The 24,526-nt window shown below is 33.7% G+C and overlaps 4 protein-coding genes across 11 annotated transcripts; 2 read left to right on the plus strand and 2 right to left on the minus strand.

Annotated features, from left to right (window-relative positions):
• Positions 1–218: 218 nt before the first annotated feature.
• LOC145570276 (protein disulfide isomerase-like 1-6) lies at positions 219–14,036 on the minus strand. Of its 8 annotated transcripts, none has more exons than XM_081629315.1 (7): positions 13,226–13,697; positions 13,067–13,156; positions 12,873–12,944; positions 12,708–12,784; positions 11,327–11,428; positions 11,031–11,130; positions 219–357 (listed from the first exon to the last, which is right to left on the minus strand). In XM_081629315.1, exons 2-6 carry the CDS (start codon positions 13,151–13,153, stop codon positions 11,034–11,036), a joined length of 435 nt encoding a protein of 144 aa, XP_081485441.1. In that variant the 5' UTR covers positions 13,154–13,156; positions 13,226–13,697; the 3' UTR covers positions 219–357; positions 11,031–11,033. The 8 variants fall into 8 exon arrangements, 3 of the variants coding, with proteins under 3 accessions (XP_081485441.1, XP_081485440.1, XP_081485439.1); XR_014096426.1 differs by lacking the exon at positions 219–357 and adding an exon at positions 8,449–9,843 and having other exon boundaries at positions 11,316–11,428; positions 13,226–13,690; XM_081629314.1 differs by lacking the exon at positions 219–357 and adding an exon at positions 8,450–9,867 and having other exon boundaries at positions 13,226–13,693.
• On the plus strand, positions 2,499–5,161 carry LOC145570275 (putative disease resistance protein RGA1). The gene is made up of 2 exons (XM_081629312.1): positions 2,499–4,344; positions 4,876–5,161. The coding sequence occupies exons 1-2, from the start codon at positions 2,693–2,695 to the stop codon at positions 4,886–4,888; spliced, it is 1,665 nt and encodes a 554-aa protein (XP_081485438.1). The 5' UTR covers positions 2,499–2,692; the 3' UTR covers positions 4,889–5,161.
• On the plus strand, positions 5,513–9,865 carry LOC145570810 (uncharacterized). Its single transcript, XM_081629944.1, has 3 exons — positions 5,513–5,604; positions 5,707–5,763; positions 8,926–9,865. Exons 1-3 carry the CDS (start codon positions 5,513–5,515, stop codon positions 9,863–9,865), a joined length of 1,089 nt encoding a protein of 362 aa, XP_081486070.1.
• A 7,845-nt stretch (positions 14,037–21,881) lies between the features above and the next one.
• On the minus strand, positions 21,882–23,965 carry LOC145571903 (cytochrome P450 736A117-like). The gene is made up of 2 exons (XM_081630930.1): positions 23,009–23,965; positions 21,882–22,711 (listed from the first exon to the last, which is right to left on the minus strand). Exons 1-2 carry the CDS (start codon positions 23,963–23,965, stop codon positions 22,088–22,090), a joined length of 1,581 nt encoding a protein of 526 aa, XP_081487056.1. The 3' UTR covers positions 21,882–22,087.
• Between the last annotated feature and the right edge of the window lie 561 nt (positions 23,966–24,526).

A 24,526-nucleotide genomic window follows, 5' to 3' on the forward strand; every position in this document is an offset into this window, starting at 1 on the left:
TTGATGGCTTGGAGTATGTAGAAGATGAAGACTGGATTTGTGGTGGAGATGGAGGTGGAAAGTGTGGTTCCAGAGCCCACAATGTCTACTTCCCATCCTTGGAATGGTTGCAATTATATAAATTGAGGTCTCTAAAGGGGTGGACAAGACCATCAAACGGTGATGGCGGTGAGCCAAGGCACTTCTTGTTTCCTCGTCTTCTGAGGATGGATATATATGCCTGCCCCAAGTTGATGTCAATGTCTCTAGCACCAAATTAAAGCTTGTGCGTTTATTTACTGGTGGGATCAATTGGAAGTTACTTGAATCCAATCTGACGTCAATTGATGATGAGGATGCTTCATCAACTCATCATAGCTGTAACAATGAGCACATTTGTTATATCAATATGTTGATTATTTTGTTGAATGGGAAGGACTTGAAAGACATAACAGACGAGAAGGAAGAAATAATTGTCAAACATGCTTTGTAGGTGATACATTTTCTATATGGTTCCCATGTTTATCGGTTTAGTGTGTGTGGTATATCGATATACAACTATACAAGTACTCTATAGACCTTCCTTTGTATAATTGTATGTACTTATCATTGAAGAATGCATTTGGCATAGCTTAAATATTTCATTTACTCCGTAATAAAAACCTACCATACATTCATACCAATTTAGGGCTTGTTCTCTTACGTTGAAGTTCAGTTCAGTTCAGCTGAGTTCAGTTCGGTTCGGTTCAGTTCAGTTCAGTTCAGCTCCTAATTTCCTTCTCTTATAAAATATTCATTTCAGTTCATTTCAGTTCAGTTTAGTTTAGTTCAGTTCAGTTCAGTTCAGTTCAGCTGAGTTCAGTCAATCGAAACAGGCCCTTAGCTAAGAATATATATATAGTGATTTGAAGAATTTTAACACGGGTCAAGGAGTGAGCAAAAACATTGGGTATTCGATCCCAAATCCAAAAAAAGTTAGGACTCACTGGGTCCAAAACTAGATACGATTCAAGGGTTCTAATTTCAAGTCAAAATCGGTTTTGGTTTCGGTTCCAATTCCTTAAAATTTGGGCCTTCTATATGGTACCATTGTAGTATTGTCTTTTTCATATGGTATCCAAACTTTTTCTTTCTTCTACGTGGCACCATTGATTGAAGATTAGTGTTAATGAATATAGTAACACTCCATTAGTTTTAAAAAAGGGAGATGTTTAACTTTAAACTTTAAATAACCCAACTACCCACCAACTGAAGCTCCTATTCAATATTTCCCTTTTTAAAAAAATGGTCTTTCTTCCCTTTCAAATTCTGCAAAATAAAATAAAAGATATGCTACCCAATGTTAGCTACTTTAAATCATCTCACCTTTGATTTTCTATTCATCCTCATCTTTATGCTTAAGCTCAAAGACTAAAATTATAGCTCAAATATACTTCTTTTATCACATTTAAAGCTTATTTGTTCACAGATATTAGCCTAATTAACACAAATCTTGTTAACAGTTGAGATTTAATTTTAAATCAAACACATGATAAGCAAAACAGACATCAAAATTTTCACCTCAAGTCAACTCTTTCACCAATTTTAAAGCTAATACACAAACAACATCAGCATAATACGATGAATTGAAACAAAATTCAACAAAAAGCAAAGTCCAAAATTTATAAATTTCAACCAACCTCATAAATTATCAGCCAACCCTCTATCAATCTCATAAATTAGACCATAGGTTTCTAGTCCTTCTATAAGGACGTTTTGTCAATTTGATGGCCTCCATTTTGCTAAAAGTCTGGCACTTCTCGGTTGCCCCACTAAAGTTAAAACCATTACCTTTAGATTTTACTTACAGTACAAAAATGGGTAAATAGTACTCGACTACTCGCAATAATTCACTATTGATAGTTTGAAAATTCAAACACAGGAGACAGGACAATAATTCATTTACTGGTTTCACCTGCCTATTGACTAATGAGCATTCATTTGGAATTTATACATTATGTCTACTCCATAATTCATTCACCATTCACAACTCACAGGAGAGATTAAAAAAAAAAAAAATTAGAAAAAATGGCAGAGGGAGTTATTTCCGGCTTATTGGTAAACGCCTTGACAAATCTGGGCAAAGCAGCTGTAAAAGAGGCTGCATCATGGTGGGGTGCACGAGACGATTTGAGAAAGCTAGAGGAAACCTTCAGGATGATCCAAGCTCGAGTTCGCGATGCGGAGAGGCACCAAGAAGAGGAGCGCAGTGACGCCATCAGAGAGTGGCTTCGGAGGCTGAGGGTGGTGCTTCACGAAGCCGATGATATGTTTGATGATGTTCTCACTGTTGACCGCCAGAAACAGCGGATAGATGTCAACAAGCAGGTTCGTGTTTCTTTCTCGAGGTCTGGCAATCTTCGTTTAAATTGGAAAATATCTCGACAAATCAAGTCTATTCGACAGCAGCTTGATAAAATCAGTTCAGATATTGCTAGCTTAAATTTGAATGCTTATCTTGGTCATAGTGATGAACCACAACCACTAAGGGCTCGCTATATGAGGAATAGGGAAAGAGGATCTCATGTGAGAGAAGATGATGTTATTGGTAGAGAAAACGACAAAAAGATTATTACTGAAATGCTTTTTGATGATGATGGGAAAAGGGTTTCTGTAATCTCAATCGTGGGGTTTGGGGGTCTTGGTAAAACTACTCTTGCTCAACTCGTTTATAATGATGAGAATGTTCGGAAACATTTACTTTATGGAATTGTTAGGGAAGAATTTATTTCAAGATCCGGAAGAAGATGGTGAAGGGAATGTCGAAAACTGCAAAATGCACGATTTAGTGCATGACTTGGCTGAAGGTATAGCTGGTGAAGAGATTAAAAAACTGGTTCAGCCTTTAGATCAGATCTCTTCTACTGATGAATTAATGCACGTGAGTGTTAACATTGAAACGCCAGAAGAAGATCAGAGGGAATCATTCAAAGCTCCAGCAACATTGCTTTCTGCTAGGAAGATACGGTCATTACTATTCAGATTCAGTCTTTTTAGTTCCGTAGAAGTATCATCTCTTGAAATGATGCTTTTGAAATTTCAGTCTTTGCGTGCCTTAAATTTAGAGGGTATGAATATCTCTGTGGTGCCAAATTCTATAGGGAAGTTGAGACATCTAAGATACCTTAATCTTGCGTGGAATCGCCGTATTAAATGTCTTCCTGATGGCATAACAAGATTACAAAACCTGCAAACGTTGAACCTTGATGCATGCTTTCGTCTGAAAAAGTTGCCAAGAGATTTTTGTGAATTAGACAACCTGAGGCACTTGGCAATTTATAAGACAAGTTTGACCGAATTTCCATCAGGACTTGGGAAAATGACATCTTTGATAGATTTAGATTATATTATAGTTGGGAAAAACTATGGTACATATTCATTGCCTCCATGCCCTCCAATGGTTATATGTATCAGAGTTGATAGCTACAAAGGAGTTGAGATGCCGCATAGATGGTTGGATGGGCTTTCTAATCTTTTTTCCATTTGTATTATGAAATGCGATGAGTGCAAAGTTCTCCCTCAGTTGAGCCAGTTGAGTCATCTCGAAGATCTTACTCTAGAAGAAATTGATGGCTTGGAGTATGTAGAAGATGAAGACTGGGTCTGTGGTGGAGATGCAGATGGAGGTGGAAAGTGTGGTTCCGGAGCCCACAATGTCTACTTCCCATCCTTAAAAGAGTTGGAATTAAAAAAATTGAGGTCTCTAAAGGGGTGGACAAGACCATCAAACGGTGATGGTGGTGAGCCAATGCACTTCTTGTTTCCTCGTCTTCGAAATATGACTATATATGATTGCCCCAAGTTGATGTCAATGTCTCTAGCACCAAAGCTAGAGCATTTATATACTGAAGGGATCAATTGGAAGTTACTTGAATCCAATCTGACGTCAATTGATGATGAGGATGCATCATCATCTTCATCAACTCTTTTAACCTCATTAGAGACGCTGGATATTGATCATATTGACGATGGACCATCTTCTCTGTTAATCAGTAGCAGGTTATCTAATCTACAGAGATTAAATTTAGTCCGCTGCAAAAAACTGGCAAGTTTGACGATAGAATCTTCAGACTCTATTCAGTACCTTAAAATTAGAGACTGCAAAAGCTTGAAAAAAGTATCACTGGGAAATCTCTCCTTGCTACGTGACCTGAACATTTGGGGTTGTGAAGAAATGACGTCACTTCCACAATCATTGCTAGGCCTTACCTCTTTACAGACACTGGACATACGTGGCTGTCCAAATCTGAAAGAAAGATATGAGAAGCCGAATGGCCAAGATTGCCACCTTATCCAACATATCCCCAATGTTAAGTTTGATGGCATGTAAGTTTATCAACGCTATACTCTCTTGGTATTTTTTGAAAGTAAAATGTTTTTACTTTTTGCAGTTTTCATCCAGATTTACTTTCACTAAAATTACTAATTTATACATTAGATTTACTAAAAATAAAATCTCTTTAATACTTGTTGAAATATGTCTCAATGATTAATTTAGTAATATTTAATTGTTATAATTTTTACTTGTGAATAATTAAAAATATTATTAATCAAAGTTTTGCTTTAGCATACGTGTCCAAGAGAAACATTTCACCTCAAAAAAATAAGGAAAGAGTATTATTTGTAATATTACTCTATCTTTATTTTTATTTTTTTTAAAGTGTTGTACTCTAGCCGACACAAAATTTTAACCGGCAAACTTGTAGTAGTAGAATTTATGAACATTTTTTTTTTTTTTATCTTTAATCGGTTATTGAAGAAATACTCGTGAGCTGCTTTCTGCCCAAATAATTCCGTTTGTACTAACTGCTTTTTTTTTTTTTTGTTTTTTTTTTTTTTTTTTTTTTTTTTTTACAGCTGCAACCTATGAATCTGAATCTGAAAAGGATGTGCGAGTTTGGTGTAAATGTGGTAGGTGGTAATTTCAGGCCCTTGCTTGTTTGTACATTATAAATTTTGAGCAATTAAATTTAGTACCACCTCCATTACTGGTTATGTGCAATATTTTCTAAAAAAGGATGCTACACATTATCTGCAACAAATAAAAACTTTCCTCTTTTGGTAAATTTTTTTATTTGAAATTACCAACCTGCCCTTATTTAACTTTAGTAAACACATCAAATCATATGTTATTAACTAATTAATTAAAATTAATTCATCACTTATTAAACTTCTTACTCACATTCTCTCTCCTTACTCCCAATTCACAACCACATCCACCACGAACAGTGCACCGCCACCATTTATCTCTCCTCCCTCTTAACCACCGCCACTTTTCTCTCTCTTCTCTTTTCTATCTTCTCTAACAACCACCGCACCACCACCACCATCCAGATCAGTCGCGGCCTCTCATCGTCCGAGTCGCCGCACTTTCTCCTCCCCCTCGTTACCGCTGTCGCCGCCTTCTCTTCACATGTTAAAGTTATCACCATAAATTGAAGCCCTAGAAAATCGAATTTGAGATTGAGCTTGAAAACTCATATCCAAAGTAAAAATGGTGGAAGATGGGATGATTCTGGAGAAGGAGCGGAGGTGGTTACGGGGTGAGTGTGGGTTTGGGTTTTGGATCTTGGTGGTGTTGATAGGGTGGTTATGGCCGATTTCGGGTAGATAAGATGTGGGTTTTTTTAATCTTGGTGGTAGTTGGGTGGGTTGGTATGGTGGTTTTCTGGTTGATATGGTGATTAGGTGGGTTGGTATGGTGATTTTCGCTAGTTGGTATGGTGATTTTGGTGGTTTTTGCCGGTTGGTATGGTGATTTCGGCGGTTTGGTGGTTGGTATGGTGGTTTTTTGTGGTGGTTGTTGTTGATGGTTGTCGTGGGTGTTGCACGTAGGTGGTGGTGGTGGTGCGGTGGGTGTTGTTCGTTCGTATGTGGTGGTGGTGCAGTGGGGGATAGTGATGGTGGGGGTGGAGCTTCTTAATAAGTTAATTATTCCATAATCATATAGGACACATACCCATGCTTTTGCTAATTAGCTTTTTCATTTTTTTTCTTGGGAAGTGTGCAACCTCCTTTGTTGCACTTAACATGTAACAGAGGTAGTATTTGGGTTTGCCTGAGTTGGTTAAATTGTTGGAAGTATATGGTGATCATGGTGGTACAAGCTATGGCATGACTCAGGTTAAGCTGACTTGCTTCAGCTGTTTAGCACCCCTTTTGTTGTACTTTATTCCAATGAAGACTCAGTCCTAAATTCCTAATGTATTTTATGAGATGACTGAAATACTGTAGCAAATAATTAGGGCATGTTCTCATGGACTGAACTCAGCTAAACTGAACTGAACTGAAATGAATATTTTATAAGAGAAGGAAATTAGAAGCTGAATTGATCTAAGCTGCAAGCCTGTAACGATGAGCACATTCATATTTCAATATGTAGACTGTTTTGTTGAATGGGAAGGAGTTGAAAGACATAACTAACGAGAATGAATAAATAATTGTCAAACATGCTTTTTAGGTGACTGGTTCGGACGCCAGGCGCACGCCGATTAGGATTAGATTTTGTATTACGGATTTGAAGTTTGCATGTTTTTATCATCAAATTAGTTTTTACGCCCGGTCAATGTCATGATTGAAATCGTATTTTATATTTAATTTTAATAGAATGACAAATAATATGATAATAGCTTAATGAAACGTGTTTAAATAAATGAAACGTTTTGACTTTCACATGGAGTTTTAGGAAAGTTAGTTGAGCTTTTTTTTTTTTTTTTTGGTGTTCTACCCGGTTCACCCTTTGGGCTAATCCGGATTCGGGGATCAGTTCTGGGTGGTTAGGTTCCAGTCCCCTCCCGATTGTTGTTGCGGGGGATCGAACACGAGTCCTCCCTACCAAGTGTAGTCCCAATCACCACTACACCAACAACCAATTGGTTTAGTTGAGCTTAATAAAATAATAGGTAGTGATGTATAAGGGTGTCATTATCCTAAGTTTGAGAAGAGAGAAGAAAGAAGAAAGTAAAGTGCTTTGTGAGTCTATTAGTTATTAAAATATTATTAAGAAAAAGAGAGAATATTATTTAAAAAAAAAAAAGAGAGAGAAACTACTAAAAAGGAAACATGTCATTTATTTCAACACGGTTGGAAAAAAAAAAGTTTTATTTATTTAAACACTTAGGGAGTACTCCGTACTTTTTAATATAAGTAGTATAAACACCTAAATTTACATATTAATTTTTAATTTTGCTAAATATCTAATTAGATATATCTCACCCCCTAAAGAATTAGCTCACCCCGAAAAATCATATACAAATTACCTCACCATAACATATTTTGTTCGTCCTAAATAATTTGTTTGGCATCATATAATCTTGCTCACTTTTAAAAATCATATACAATTACCTCACCCATAAAAATCATATACAATTACCTCACCCTAAATAGTTTGTTCACCCCTAAAGAATTTATTAACCCATAAATAATCAGGTCACCCCTAAAGTAATAGACAAACCACCTCGCCCTTAAATATATTGCTCACCCCTTCACCCATAAAGAATTTGCTCACTCCTAAATTCATATACAATTACCCTACCTCTAAATAGTTTGCTCACTTCTAAAGAATTTATTCACCCTAAAAATCATATACAAATTACTTCACCCCAACACCCTTAAAGAATTTGCTCACCCTAGAATAAATTTCCCGCACAAAAATCATATACAATTATTTCACCCCTAAGGAAATTAATGACTCCTAAAGAATTTGCTCAGCCGTAAAATTATATACAACTAGATATAAGCCCGTGCATCAGCCCGTGCGATGCACGGTTCTAATAAATCTTTTTAATTAATTTAACATTTTTTTTATATATGAAGATCATTTATCGGATATTTGAATAAAATTCCTAATATCATAAGATAAATTTTTTTTTTTTAATTTTAACACTAAAGTTATCTTTCGTAGGTTTATTTATTTTACGTGGCGCTTGAATTTAAAATCCCAAACCTTATTCTTTAATTTTGCTTAATAAAAAATAAATGACAAATCATTTTATTTATTTATTAAAATAAGTCCTTTACAAATGCGTTTTTTTATATACTCGTTCTGTTTCAAAATGTTAGTCTAAATCTTTTAACTATTAAAAAAATTAGGGGAATTTTCTAAATTTCTCTTTGTATATAAGGAAAAACATAGTGATATGAGATTTAGTTTTATTCGTTTCGATGAGTACATTTTTAATATCTAATTTTTATAATATTTGCTAGGGAGGGATTAAAGATATTTATGATCAAAGATTTACATCCATATATGTAAAAAAGATAATTATTAGTTTTTAAAATAATTTAATTTTAATTGTTCACTATTCGTTATTTTTACGGCAAAATTCTTAAATCTTATTCGTCCCTTTTTCTTAGGTGGCGAGTGAATTTTTTAATTCTAAAATAAATTATTAATCTAAAATTTCATTGGTCAAAATAATACATTTTCTTATGTGGCGCGTCGAATGCTCCCGAAAAATGTCTACTTTATTTATATATATTAGATTACCTCACCCATAAACAATTTATTCACCCATATAAAATTTCCTCACCCCTTAAATCTTGTACAATTATCTCATCTAAAAAATTGACTATAAGAGCCAAACAAAACACTAATCACATCGCCTTTAAACTATATAATTTTTCGCCTTTAAAACATATAATGTGTCGTCTCGTGGGCGAGTCGATAGGTAGCGACACCATAGGTACTCTTCTTACGCATCACCTCATTAGGTGGTTTATGAGTCACCTATTTCTTTAAAGGCGCCTCAAAATAACATTGTTTCCCTTACATAATTTGTTTGTTATTTCTTTAATATTCTTTAAATATCATTTTATTTTCAACAAATATAATAACTGGTGGGAAATAAGTCATAGCGTAAGCCATCATAAAGATCCAACTTCCTGTATCAAACTTGAAATATATAGGAAGCACTTCTGGAGGTTGCCTCTTCTGCCAAAACTCCAATGTTTTTGTTGGAAATTACTTCACAATGCGCTACCTCTCTCTGGGAATCTACAGCGCCGAGGTATTCCGATCGATCCAACTTGTGTGTTCTGTTATCAAGAACGTGAAACATCAGACCACCTATTCCGGGATTGTTCATTCACCTCTCATCTTTGGGCTTGTGCTCCGATAACCTTTTCTCCTTCTATTTTGCATGGGAAGCCTTTTAATGATTGGTTTGTTGATACAGTCTCTGAGCTCCGTTCCTCTCGGAATTGGGACGGTTTGGCCTCTTTTGTTTCCTTTTGTTGGGCAGTCTGGATTGCGCGTAACCATAAGATTTTTAGACAAGCAGTGTTGTCTCCTGGCGTGATTTTCCATTTGATGCAGGATTGGATCTCTAGGAGTGTTTTAGCACAAGGGTTCAGGTCCCTGGTTCGCTCGCTAGGGAATTCATCTCTCACTACTTCGGTAGCTTCTGATTCATGCTATCTACGGGGTGACTTCTCCTCTGCCTTTGACGTCTGCCTTCTTTTTGATAGGGCTTGGAGTTCTAAGAATCTTAACGCAGGAGCAGATTGGATTTTTAGGGAAGTGTTTTCAGATTCTGTGTTGGGAGGTGGCTCTAGAGCTTGTCACTCCTCCTCGGCCCTTCAGTCTGAGTTACAGGCATGTTTGTGGGCTTTTCGGGCTGCCGGTCGTCGAGGCTTTCATCGTCTTCTTATCTACTCTGATTGTTCGAATCTTTTTTCTCTTCTACGAGATGGTGGTGATGAATATATTTCTTGCCACTGGTTGCTTCACGAGATTCGGCTTTCTGTCTTGCAGTTCTCTATTTGCAAACTCCCTGGTTGGCTGCTCAGGCTCGTCGGCAATTGCTTAGTTGGTCCTTCTAGTTTCTGTTTGTATTTTCTTTTTTAGAACTTGTCAAAAAAAAAAAAAAAAAAAAAAACCTTGAAATATACTTCGTAACTGTCTAAATAGCTTCATCCATCATTACAGCATAAAATCTTTGAACATAGTAGAAAATAGGAAATTTTGATTTTAATAATCCCACCTTTAATTGATTTGCTATTAATAATCTCACCTTTGGATTATTATTTAATAATCCTACCTTTATAGGGCATCTTCATGTACTGGTCCCTTATGACCGGTAACCTAAACAGTAGGTAATTTTGTTATTTTAATTTAAGGAACATGTGCCATTAAGTTTGGTTTAAAAAAAAATAAAATAAACTTAATATTTTCTTTTAAAAAAACCAGCCCACTCCAACAGTTCAAGACTCCCAACCCCACGGCCACCCCAACAACCGCCCTCCGGCAGCCCCTCCTCCCCACCAACACCGTCGGAACCCCCATCCCCACCTGCACCCATCGAAAATCGACCCCCCTCTTCCGCTAAAGCCACCCCAAATCCTACCCCTCACTCACGAAACCATCCCCTCCCCTTTTCCGGCGTCGAACAGCCCCGTATGAATAAGAATTCACTTAATATGGATGCGGTGTAGAATACACGCTACTTGGTTGACTCGCATACATCACAATCTTCAAAACCACCATTAATGGACCTCAAAACTAAAATGGAAATTTACAATTTCCAAATCAAATTTTAGCATAAATTCAATTTTATTAGGGTAAAGGTGGGGCGAATTTTCGCTGGGTGGGGATGGAGATAGCGGTTCCAGCGTTTTGGGTGGGTAGAACAGGTTGCAGAAAGGATGGTGCAGGTGGGGATGGTGAATTGTCGTGAGGGTTGGGGGTGGTGCACTGGTGCCTTGGGGAATGACGTAGGCTGGTTTTTTTTTTTTTTATTTATTAATTTTTTTAAAAAAAAAATTCTATCAATCACAAAGTGACAAGTAGCATCTTAACCTATATAACCGGTTACCAACAGATTAGGGACCAATAGAAGAAGATGTCCTATAAAGGTAGGATTATCAAATAATAATCCAAAGGTGGGATTATTACCGGCGAACCGACTAAAGGTGGGATTATTAGAATCAATTTTTCCTAGAAAATAACTACAGTATTCAATATAGTATTAACAAAACTCTCAGTAAGATCACAACCATAACAGAAAACTTACTATCTAGATCATGCACAATATCTTCACTGCATTTTGCCCACCTACAACTCTTACAGAATCAACTTCTGAATCATGCTGCTCATGGCTTTCTAACGTGTTCCTGCACATAAAAAATATTATATATGACATAGTATCAAAGACAAAGTAAACTGGTTAGCTCAATAGTGATTCTCTTAATTAAAAACTGCTAGACAAAATCATGACTGGCAGAACATGCAATATACAGCAGCATCTGGATATTTTTATGCATAATACAAACCCAAAAAACTTGACAGCATACGTAACTGCATACTGACTTCACTAAAGAAACCATCGTTGAAGCTTGATTACTGCACTTCTCATTTATAGACTCATGAGTCGTCTTCAATTGCTTGGAAGCCGTCTCAGCAGTGCTCACACTAAGTTTTAACAGAGAATAAGAAGGGACGGGTCAGTAAATATTTATGTGCAAGACAAAACCAATAAATATTGAATGACTGAATAAAAACCATTTCACAATGAACACATGCATGCCCATGCTACAATGTTGAGCTACTGTTCATATAGATTGGCATATAAAACCAATCAGAAGACCAACGATTTCTATAAAAGCAACTCCATGCTACAATGTTGAGCTGCTGAGAAATCAGCATTATCATTCGTATTACTCTCAGCTTGCATTGAGAATATCTGTCATTTCTAGAGAGATACATCTCTGTGAGAGGATAGAGAGAGAGTAATTGCAGACAAAAGCCTAGATAATGTATGGATGTGATGCGAAAAGTTGGAAAGGAAGGTCAGTTGAGGAGAAGTCACACATTGCATGAGCTGCTAAGCAAGAGCAAAGATGTAAATGAACTATTTTTAGGGTAAAAAGGAAGAACACTGTTCATAAGGGGAATTCTTTATTTTCAACTTGTGGTTTTTAAGGATTATTATAGACAGATTTGTTATATTATTCAAAAGATTTTTAAAACAAAGAAGGGAGAGAGACATCGGCCTATTTTAAGTAAAATTGAAACTGGAGAGTGCATGATGGAAATATTTTTTAAAAAAATCAAAATTGGAGGATAAACTGTGAGAAGAAGACACAGATGCCAAAGGAAAACTGGAAAAATAAATCTATAGAATTGTAATGTACAACTCTTAGTTTGTAAACGTGTTAGTTTGTGCTACAGAAAACATCAAAATTAGTTTGTGACACACAACACTGAACGCATAAAGAAAAAGGAGAGGGAAAAGAGAAGAAACAAAAGGAAGGACATAAAATCGCAGGGGCACAGACGGTAAGAGAACTAACCTCAAGAAAGACATTCTTGAAACTACTCAGAACTGGGTCATCAAATGTTATTCCCACTACAAAGTGGATGCTAGCATTTTCCTGTAATTATCATTTTTCAACAACTTTTAAATAAAGCAGCTAATAGATAAGGAGTTGTTTTCTTATGAATTAGGGGATTCTACAAGAAAGATTCACCATTCAAGCATCTCTAGAAAACTTTCAACTTAAAAAGATCTATTGATGAAGCTTTAAAAATAAAAATAAATAATTACTAACAACTAGACTTGGTTATTAGGCGGGTCAGGTCAGGGTCTAGAGATGCTGAAATAAGGTAACTACATGTAAAGAGCTGAGATAAGGTAACAATATGTAAAGAGCTGAAATAACCAAAATAAAAAAGATGTGGAAAATCTCACATTATCAGCCTATCAGGTATAGTCTGTGACTTATAATACGTTGGAACAGTCCCATCCAATAGTACAGAGCAAAAATCCTACATCATGCCAGAAAAGAAATTATATGCTAATCTACCCAAATTATTTGCGGAGTAAATAATTATAGTAAACAATGATTATACTTACGTCTAGTTTCCTCGTAGTAAATTCTGATTCCAACATATACTTTGTGCTAATCTTACTATCAAAAGCAGCAACCTATCAGTAACAAAGGCCAATTATGCTCAAGTAAGAATTACATAATCAGGTAAACAATAGGCAAGGCAATATGAATCTAACTTGAAAATATATTACAACGAACGAAACAACATGAAACCTACAATAATTTTCTGAGAATCTTCTAGTCCAAGCAGAGTCAGGAAACATTTTGCTAGTTTCTCCTCAGTTATGTCCACATATATGAACATTATCTGCACCAACAAAGCTCAATAAATCAACTTAAATGTTTAAAATTAAGAGACAGAGAAAATGAATGATACCTTCGACTTAAATTTCTTGGCTACTTCTTGAAGAGGCACAAGAAGGGACCTAAACTCATCAGACTCTAAAATATACCACCATGATTAACGGTTCTTAAAATAGCGGGATCACTGAGAATAATTGCAACATCCAAGTTTCAACTTAGTTAATTGTAGCAATATTCAACCTAATAATAATGCAATACTGATCCAAACAATTAAAATCCTTTTCTTCTCAAAGAAATTAAAGAGAGTGTTCTCAAATGAAGTAATTCGTCTAGCATTGCAAATTAACTATACCATCCTGCTAGATTTGATCATCCTCCATAGTCAGAGTATCACAAACATGTAAAAGCTAAAATTAAATTGTTCATTTTGATTAATCAACACAATTTCGTAAAATAAACCGTCAAACCATTAAAATGCAGAAATTATTTAATACAAATAAGCGTCGCCACTGCTTTTAATCACAATTCGCTTCCACTTCAGAAGAACCCTAAAATGGCTAAACTGAAAATTGAATTAACGACAAATCCTAGATTATGAAATTGATAGTCGATGATTGGAAAAATATCTTACCCAGAAGCTGAATTGTGCATTAGTTCTTCGTTTTCTTCCTCGAAGGAGTGGATATTTGGGGGCAATATGAAGGTCGGAGCCATTGTTGAGCAGAGGAGGAGCGAGAAAATGGAGATAAGGCTTCTGGAGTTTGATTTTTGGGAGAGGACGAGGGAGTAAACAGACTAGCAGTGACAATTTTTACCTAAAAATAACAGAGGTAAAAGTAGTATTTTCTACTTTCAACCTTGTTTTAATTTAATCCTTTACTCTCCTAAATAATATAATCAATTTATGGACATTAATGAAGTGCACTATGACCACTTTTTGAGGTATGTGATGTAATTTTTCTTTTTCCACAATATCTAATTTATAGATGAACAATCAAACAAAATAAAATTTCCATATTATACCAATGTACGGAACGTTTATTCATGGCGTATCATGGTGTTGGGATGTGTTTCGGGGGGTCAAAAGTACCCCCGAGTAAGAATTATAATGGTCAACAGTATCCCCAACCCCACCCATGGACCCCCCCCCCCCCCCAAGAAAAAGAATGAAACAGCATATATATAAAAAAAAATATTATATAAAAAATACAAACAAAATTATACATATAAATTACCTTAGCTAGGAAGGAAGATAAGTGTAAGGGCCTGTTCATATTTACTGAACTGAACTGAACTGAACTGAACTGATTGGAGCTGAACTGAACTGAAAAATTAAAATGCATAAAAATATATGAAAATGTTTATGAAAATTAATGATAATATATATAGTTGATTGTGAAAAATATAAAAGTGTTTTAAAAATAACTCTGTATTTTAAATTATTAAATTTTTGTGTATTATATTTTAAATATATATATATAAATAAAAAGTATTCTTCAATATTTTGCTGTAGTCAATCGTTGCTTGTTGTACTCTACACAATTTTGTTCGTTTACATGAACTAGGGATTCCATTCACGCACCAAGTTGAAGTCATGGGACCAACAGAAGATCATACTATGTACGATGATAACAGAAAAGCAGCTATGGACATTGTACGAAACCAAATAACTGATCAGATATGGGAGTCAATTCAGAGGAATGCCGAGGTAATGGAGCAACTTAATGAAGAAGAAGAAGAAGACGAAGAACTAACCGATTATGAAAGCTAGTAACTGTTGTGTAGTACTCTCATTTTGTCAATGAGTTCAACAATAAAAAAACATGTGACCATTTTGAACGACGAATATAATTTAAAATAATAATAATAATAATTATTATTATTATTATTGTTATTATTATTGTCGTTGTTGTAATATGCTAAAACATCTAAAACAAAAAAAAAATTAACAACTGAGCTGAACTGAACTGATTAGAGCTGAACTGAACTGATTGGAGTTGAACTGAACTGAAAATAAGTAAATATGATCAGGCCCTAAATTTTGTGGGACTAGCAAAAAATTGTGGGATTAGCAGAGGTAGAACCGTAAAAATGAAGAATTTTTTTTTTAAAGTTGAATTTTACGTTTTAGTTGAAATGGGATATTGAGTTATAATTAAATAAGGGTATTTTAGTCTTTTATTATTTCCACATTAATAATAGATTTCTGAATTTAGGTTATTTAATTTCCACATTAATAATAGATTCCTGAATCCTAACACTTTGTATTATGCGTGATTTCCCTATATCAGTCTTGATTAATAAACAATACTGTGACTAAACAAGTAAATTAATAAAAATCATATGTCTCATGAAGAGCATCTAACAAAATAAATGTTGGAAGCAACCTAGCATGATACTAAGGGCATGTTCTGATTGACTGAACTGAACTGAACTGAACTGAACTGAACTGAGTTGAACTGAACTGAACTGAGCTGAGCTGAGCTGAACTGAACTGAACTGAACTTATTAATTAGTGATTTTTAACTACGGATTAGTGATCTTTGATTATTTATTGATTATTTATTACTATACATATGTGTATATACAAATGTACATATTAAAATATTTACGAAAAATATACTATATAATTATAAAATTTATGGAAAATATATTAAAAACTTGAAACCTCTAAACATTTTAAACACATATACTATTTAATTTTAAAGTAAAATAGTATTATGAAAAAAGAACACAAAACACTTACATGTATCTAACCCATTTAAACAAATTTTTTTAAAAAAAATATTTTAAAAAAAATATTTAACAAAAAAAACACGAAAAGCTAACAGAGGCAACGACCCAACAGTCCAACACCCTAACCCACTCTCTTTAATGTTTTAATTAATACATGTATCTAACTAGTATCTAACCCCAAATTATTATTATTATTATTATTATTATTATTATTATTATTATTATTATTATTGTTATTATTATTATTATTATTATTATTATTATTATTATTATTATTATTATTATTATTATTATTATTATTATTATTATTATTATTTATTACTTATTGATTATTATTATTATTATTATTATTATTATTATTATCATTATCTCAAAAACAAAAGTCATACAACCTACAATAAATTAGTGGGAAGCCGAAATACAATCTGGGCCCCCACTCCTCTAGCTATTGCAAATCCTACCTTAGTGAAGATATGAGCTGCAGCACGAGCCCCAATGTCTTGCGTCGTCTAGAACCTCTGAATCCGCTTCATTAACGCAACAACATCTTTCTCTAATTCCCCAAGAGAAGAAAAGGAGAAGGGAATGAAACCATATCCAATCGTCTGACATCGAGCTTCATACTTAACCCGCTTCAAATGAGTTGCATCAGCCACAACCCGCCCAGGAATGAAGTCAGATAGCCTTGACTGTGTCAAAGGAGAAGACCCTGTCAAATCAACACAGACATCGCGACCACGAGCCCATGAATAAAGTAACACATCCGCGGGTCTGAGGGCCTCGTCGTTCCCTCCGGCCAACCCAATGTCAACCTCTTTTCTTGTGGTTGTTATTATTATTATTATTATTATTATTATTATTATTATTATTATTATTATTATTATTATTATTATTATTATTATTATTATTGTTAATATTATTATTATTGTTGTTGTTGTTGTCGTTGTAATAATAGCTTAAAAGAATGAAATTTGGCTTTATATCATTAGCAATATAATTAGACATAAGTTAAGAGCTGAACTGAACTGAACTAAACTAAATTTCAACGGAAGACATAAATTAAGGGCCTGTTCTCTTACGTTGAAATTCAATTCGGTTCAGTTCAGTTTAGTTCAGCTCCTAATTTCCTTCTCTTATAAAATATTCAGTTCAATTTAGTTTAGTTTAACTCAGTTCAGTTCAGCTCAGCTCAGTTCAGTTCAATTCAGTCAATGGGAACATACCCTAACAATAATCAAAATAATCCTAACATGATACTCCGTACTATTAATCAAAGCAACAAAAATAATTAAAGTAAATAAAACCAAGCGAGTTTTTTTTATTTATTTATTTATTTAATTTTTTTTTTTTTTTTTTTTGTGTTTCAAATACTGTATCATGAACTGCAGTAATTTTCAATATCATAATTTTAATTTAATAAATTAAAATAGTTATATTAAAATAAAGAAAGTAACGAGAATTCATAGTCAAAGTTTTAAAAAATTTTGACCCATACTCTGTATATATAAAACGAGGCAAAAAAGGTTGGAGGAGTATTGCAAACGAGTCATTCGGGTCAGATCAATTTTGGGTTAGCTAACACTCGGTTTGGGTTCGAATCAATTGGGGTTGCAGTCTTGCGGATATGATTCGAGTCAGGTATCGGTTTGAGTTTGGGTCGGGTTCTACATGGGCCGGACTTTTGAAGCGGACCTAAACAAAATCAGAGTACCAGACCCAGATTCTCTCTCTTTCTACAAATTTTTACCTACACTCTACGGCAGGGAACACTGCCTGCAACCTCCTCCGCGCGTGCCCTGCCCCGCCCCTTTTCATGTATGAATTTTTTGTAATTTTTTTGTAATATGTTCATTTCTGTATTGGTAAATGTTCATTTATAAATCATTAAATGTTCATTTATAAATCATTAAATGTTCATTTTATTATAAGGAGTTTTTGTTCAAATTAATATATTTTATGAATTGAATTTTAAGAATTTTTTATCAATAAAAATGAGAGCAAATTTATTTATATGGATTGTTGCGTTTAAATCATTTTTATTATTAGAAGTATTGCATCATCCAATGTACATATTTGTTTATTCATGTTTCAACATATGTTCATTTTTGTATTATGAAAGGTTCATTTCAAGAGCCATGTGTAAGTTTTATAGTAAGATGTATGCAAATACAATACATCTTAGAATTGTATTTATATAAATAAAGAGTTGTTTAAAAAAATTCCAATAGAAAATAAATACAATTTAATTGCAATAATAATGCATTTCCATACAGCTATACTATTATATGTAATTGTTTCATAAACACGAAAGTGAACATTATTGTTTGGGCAGTCGAAAGACTATCACGAAGTCGGTTTGAACATTTAGGTTTTTTGTTTATGAACATATTGCTTTTCTAATATGAGCATTGAATTTTGTATCATTGATCATTAACGACTTGTTTACTTTTCATAAGGAAGAACAATCAATATTAGAAATATAATTTACATGCTAAATGTTTTGTATCATCTAGCTACCAATATTAAAATGAAATTCATAAAATAGAAATAAGCATTTATTTAGCTTCCAAAATGTCAAAATTTGTTTATTAAAATGAACATCGTCTCTTATATTTAATGTGTGGTATTAATATTCAAAGAACATTTTACAACAAAAAAAATGAACAATTATTAAACTTGAATGAATATCTTTTAATGTGCAATTGAACATTTAATAAAATTTAAATAAACATCTATTAAAATAATTATCTGCATATATATGTGAATGAACATTTACCCATATGTAAATGAACATATATTATTGTATATATAAACATAATATCAATATAAAAATGAACTTCAATTACCATTTCTATACATTGTCATTTAATACATTTCGTATAAATAACAGGTATATACAATCATCTTTATTGTGTGTTGTTTTTAATACATATCCTTTCTCAATATATACATCGATGTCTTCTGTTTTCTTATACAATTACCCTGTGTAATAAGATATCTAATTTTTAAACCATTAATAAACATTTACACATACAAATATGAACCCATTATTAGAAAATGATCATATACAATGCAATATAAAAATGAACAATTATTATTAAAATATACATGAACATTTTTCAATATGAACATGAACAAGTGTTAAAAGTCAAACGAGCATTAAAAATAGTTTTCATTATGAACTACATTAACTATACCTATAGAAAATATGTGAAGAAATCGGCCAAAAATAGACATCATTGAGAGATTATTAGAATTCATTATGTAGATAGTTTATTAATATGTGAATGACCGCTTACTAATATATAAATGAACATTTATGTAAATGAAACTGAACATTCATAAAAAAATAATTTTCACTACGAACTAAATTTACATTTATATAATTTTACGAAATAGATCATATTATCCATAAAATAAGGACAATTAAACTCTGTTTTCAATTTTTATGTCCAACAATGTTGTAATCAAACAACACACCATAAATTAATTCAGCACAAAAGAGTGTATATATATATATATTAAATCACTTTTATGATAAAAAAGTATAAGAATTCAAGAGCTACTATCAAAATTTTAATATGTTTACTGAAAATAATTGAATAATATGGTAAAAAGTTAGGGTTTGCACTTTATTTCTTCCAAAAATAACTTACAATTTGATTTTATATCCTTGCAATTGTGTGACTTCATCTCTTATATCAAAGACCGCACTTGATTTGAAAATGAGAGATAAGATGAGAAAGAAATGGTGAGAGAAGATGAGAGAGAAAATATTGATCTGGAAATGTAAATGAATATTTGATTATTTATTTATGTGTGGGGTAGGAGAAGTTAGTGGCAATTTACTATACAAATTCTTAAATGGACCTGGTTCACACTAATTTATTGTGGACCACTAACATTAGAGAAAGTATGGTTGTTTTATTAATAAAAAAAAAGGTCACTATAATTAAAAAAAAGGTCACTATATTGAAATAAAAATCATTTCGGTAATATATAGGCCTAAGTGGTTATTTTTGTAATGAAATATTTTATATACTGATCAATACGAATAATAAAGACCACTATGTTAAAATTAGGGTAATAGCATCGTATTTCAAGTTCAAAATATTATTAAACGTTGTAGTAGTTTTAATAAAGGTTACTAGGTTAAAAAAAAAGTTACCATGTTAAGAATAATGGTCATTATGTTCAATATAAAGTCAGTTGCGTGTGTATAGACCTCGGGTCCACAATAATATTATTGTGGACCAGGTCCACGCAAGTCGTTTTGCAATTTACTCCGTATGATTAGTGAATAGGAACCACATATGTTAGCAATTTGGGACCATGATTAGTACAAAATAACATTTTTTAAAAAAAATAAAATAAAATTGTCATCTGTGTTACAAGTAGTTGGTGATGGTGGTTTTATTATAGTTTCCTGTGAGCAAATCCAAGTTAATAACCAAGATAAACGTGCACGTGACATATTCATGTAGTACGACGTACTAAATTAAGTACGTGGTGCCGAAGAACAACACTAGATCACTGGAAACTTCACATTTTTATTTTGTCTTGGATCTCAATTAGCTTTTGTTTGAGTTGGTTATTAAACATGGTATCAGAGACAGGTATACTCTATGGAGTATCATATATGCATGCTTTAACATAACATTGTTTTTGTTTTATTTAGAAATAGTTTGCATTGCAACTCCAATAACAACATAACACAATACAGTACATAGTATCAGTAGTATATGCTCGTCTTTTCAATAACGAGCTTTATTATACACCATCATAGCAGTTATATTATCACCTAAACAATAGGCACATTATTTATTTAATTAATTACAGAGTGATAAAATTATGCAATGCATGCAGTATTATTGTGGCTTCCTTAAGCTTCATTTATGATTTATATTTTTTGCATCTACCCCCGACGGGAAAAGTGCAGAATGCTCCAGGGCAACAATGTGAAGTAGCATCGCAACGATCACCAGCAGCCAGGCACTTTACACATTTGTATCTGACCATGTTGCAAACACTGCCCGGGCAACACTGATTAGGACGGATACAAGCTCGGCCCATCGGTGTGCAACTGCTTGGGGCTGGTGCTTGGGCTAACATGATGTTTGAAATAAGTGGCTGCTCATCGTCAATTTCACCTGCAACTGCGCTACTGCTTACCATCAGTACAACGCTTAATATAAGCATAAGAAAACCGATCATTTTCATCTCTGCCATATGTGTATGATATACCTGTGTGTGTAATGTATGTGTATGTGTAATTTTGATTTGGTTTTTTTGATGGATGATAAAAGGAGGAGATGGCAATCCCCTTTTATAGCCAATCCCATGCATCGATGCATTCGACTGCCTCGTGCAATCGTATCATATGCATTTATGGTTCAACTAAACAATTGACCTCGTACCATATCTTCAAAATAATGCTAATTGTCATTAACATGAGGGAAAAAAAACTCTACTTCCAACCATTTGGCCATTTTTTCATCTCTTTCTTACATACGTAGTACTTATTTAGTATAGAGTTATACTTAAGAATAACTTGTAAGAAACTACTAACTCTGCCTCACGTAAAGAAAGAAATAAATTTGCATTTTAAAGTTGTTCTTTTAGTACTAAAAGAATGCCAAATTAAAGGAACATTCAAACATTTAGAAGCTAGGTTGTAATCGCTTGATTTCTAGTGAACTAGATTTATTTTGAAATTATAATTAGTTTTTATAAACTAAAACTCAATATATGGACTGAAATTGAAATTATTGATTACAAGTTTACAACTTACTCTTAAGATAGTATACTGTAAATTTTTTATGTAATTACTGATTTTTACTTTGTGGACACTGAATTTGTTATTTGATGATGAATTAGACTAATTGTTACTCAAAAATATGATTTTTATTCGATATTAATTCAATAAGAACAATACCTTAGCTTAGCTTATTATTAGGGTATAGAAAGTTATGATATAAAGAATATGGGTTGGCAAGAGCATATTGCAATGAATGGATGAAAATGATCCTAATTTGTCGACGAACATAGGAGATAAATTATTCATTCATTCAGTCATCTCCACCCTTTTGGGATTAAAAGCTTTTGATTACATAAAACACATAGTAATTGATGGATTTCTATTTTGCATAAACATGTTTTTTTTCATAACCCTTCTATTTGTGCTAAAAACTCAGAGCCTTCAGTTTCCTGCAGCTGGTGTACAAGCTTTTGCTACAACAAAAAGCGGAGTATTCCTGCACATTGTGATCCCAAAGCTCTCACTCATGTCCAAGCTCTCACCTTCTACTTCACCTGGTAACTTCCAGTCGAACTTAAGCATCAGATTTGCTAACAGTAGCTGACTGCTTGCTATAGCAAATGATATTCCGGGGCACATTCTTCTACCAGCTCCGAATGGAATGAACTGCAGATCATGTCCTCTGAAGTCTGTTGTGGAATTCAAGAACCTTTCTGGATTGAACTTTTCGGGTTCATCCCAAGAAGCAGGATCTCTGTGGATTGCCCAACCGTTTATTATAACTCCTGTTCTTGCAGGAATGTTATAGCCACATATTTCGATATCTTGGGTTGATTGTCGAGGTATTAACAAAGGTACTGAGAGATGTAGCCTTAAAGTCTCCTTGACTACTGCTTTCAGGTACTTCATATGCTCTAAGTCGTCTTCTTTTACATCTACACCATCTCCGGTAATTTCTTTCACCTCTTCTTGCAGTTTTTTCATAATTTTAGGATGCCTCAGTAGTTCTGTCATCGCCCATTCTAATAAGGTGGAAGTTGTATCAGTTCCAGCAATAAACATATCCTGTGTTAGAAGTTGTATCAGTTCCAGTAATAAACATATCCAGTGTTACACAATTACATCACATCGTTGTTAAGGTGTTAATATATAAGGGTACTAAAGATTATCATGTATTCGTATTTCAATCTATACTCTAAAATTGGCCTATATTTGTATATCTACTCTCTTTACATTTAGTGTACAATTCCTACTGTTCTGTTTTACATAGATGTTACAGAAAAATGCTAATGAAGTTTTCTGAAATGAAAAAGAATATTAGCAACTTAGTATTTTGCAAATTAATTTAAAAAATTCGCTTACCAAAATGAGAGCTTTTATACTGTCTCGGTCTATAGGAAAGTGACCTGTTTGATCCTTCTGAACATCAAGCAGAACATCCACAAAATCCTTTACTTTTTCACCAGTACTGTCACCCTTTTCATTTTTTCTGCAATCATCTAAACGATCCTGGTGCTCTATAACCACCTTTTCGAGGAATCGATCAAACTCTTTGGCAACCCTGTCAACTTTTGCATCCCATCCATTAAGTTTATCAATCCAAGCAAGCCAAGGAATATAGTCCCCAACATTGAATTCAGCTAGCAACATGTTAAACTCTTTCATAACCTTCTTGAAGTTGATACCGCCTTCTGTTCCAATGTACTTCCTTCCAAATGCAACCCTACATATCAAATCGTTCGTGAACTCTACAAACATCTCACTCAGATTCACCAGTGATGACTCTGCTTGTCTGATTTTTTCCATCAGAAGAGCTGTTTCTTCTTCTCTGACACTGCTAAAAGACCGAACCATTTTGTTGCTTAATAGATGAACCACACATATACTCTTCATCTGCCTCCAATATTCTCCATAAGGTGATCCAACAATGTCCTTGTAATTATACAAAAGCCGCTCTCCTTTCTTAGACATTGGTCTGTTAGCAAAAACAATATCATGGTTTACCATGATCTCGCGAGCTGCTCTTGTTGAGGAAACAACAATGGTTGGCATACTTCCGAGTTGAATCATCATGATGTCCCCATATTTCTCGGACATTGATCGGAGAGAACGGTGAGGTTGTGTACCAAGCTGATGTATATTGCCTAGAATTGGTAGCTTTGGCGGAGAAGGTGGCAGGTTTTTCCTAGAAACAGTTTTTAACTGAAGCCATTTGTATAGGAATAACAAGAACAGAATGCATGGTAGAAGTGTTGAGGGTTGCAAGTAGATAGACTTCAGTTGTTTCTCCAGAAAATGAAGGAAACTAGAAATCATCATCTTTGAATAATTATGAAATTTAGGGAATCTGAAGTTATTACTCTTGCTAGGCGGTGGAGGTGTAATTACTAACTCTTATTTCATGATTTCTAGGGACTACGCCTCAAGTTTATACTTATATTCATTTACTTATTATAGTAAAAAAATTTAAGTTAGTCACCTCTTTAATTTTTTTTTTCTTTTTTTTTTTTGGCATTTGAAAGTTGAGACTTCAGAATGATTTAAGGGTCTGTTCACTTCAGCTTAATTTTAGTTCATTTCAGTTCGGCTCCAATCTGTTCAGTTCAGTTTATTAGCTCAGCTCCTAATTTCCTTCTCTCATAAAATATTCATTTCAGCTCTATTCAGCTTAGCTCTAATCAATTCAGTTCAGTTCAGCTCCAATCATTTCAATTCAGTAAATGTGAACAGACCCCAAATCACCAATTGTATGATGATGGGCTGTACCAGTGGGCCTGTAGACTAGCCCAATAAAATATATTGGTCCATCTAGACAATTCCATGAGTTAAAATATACAAAAAGGCCCTATCTCCTTTATTTTTTCACCGTTTGGGGTATTT

The sequence above is a fragment of the Chenopodium album genome, chromosome 12 (assembly GCF_948465745.1).
Source record: "Chenopodium album chromosome 12, dcCheAlbu1.1, whole genome shotgun sequence".
In the NCBI taxonomy this organism is placed as follows: Eukaryota; Viridiplantae; Streptophyta; class Magnoliopsida; order Caryophyllales; family Amaranthaceae; genus Chenopodium; species Chenopodium album.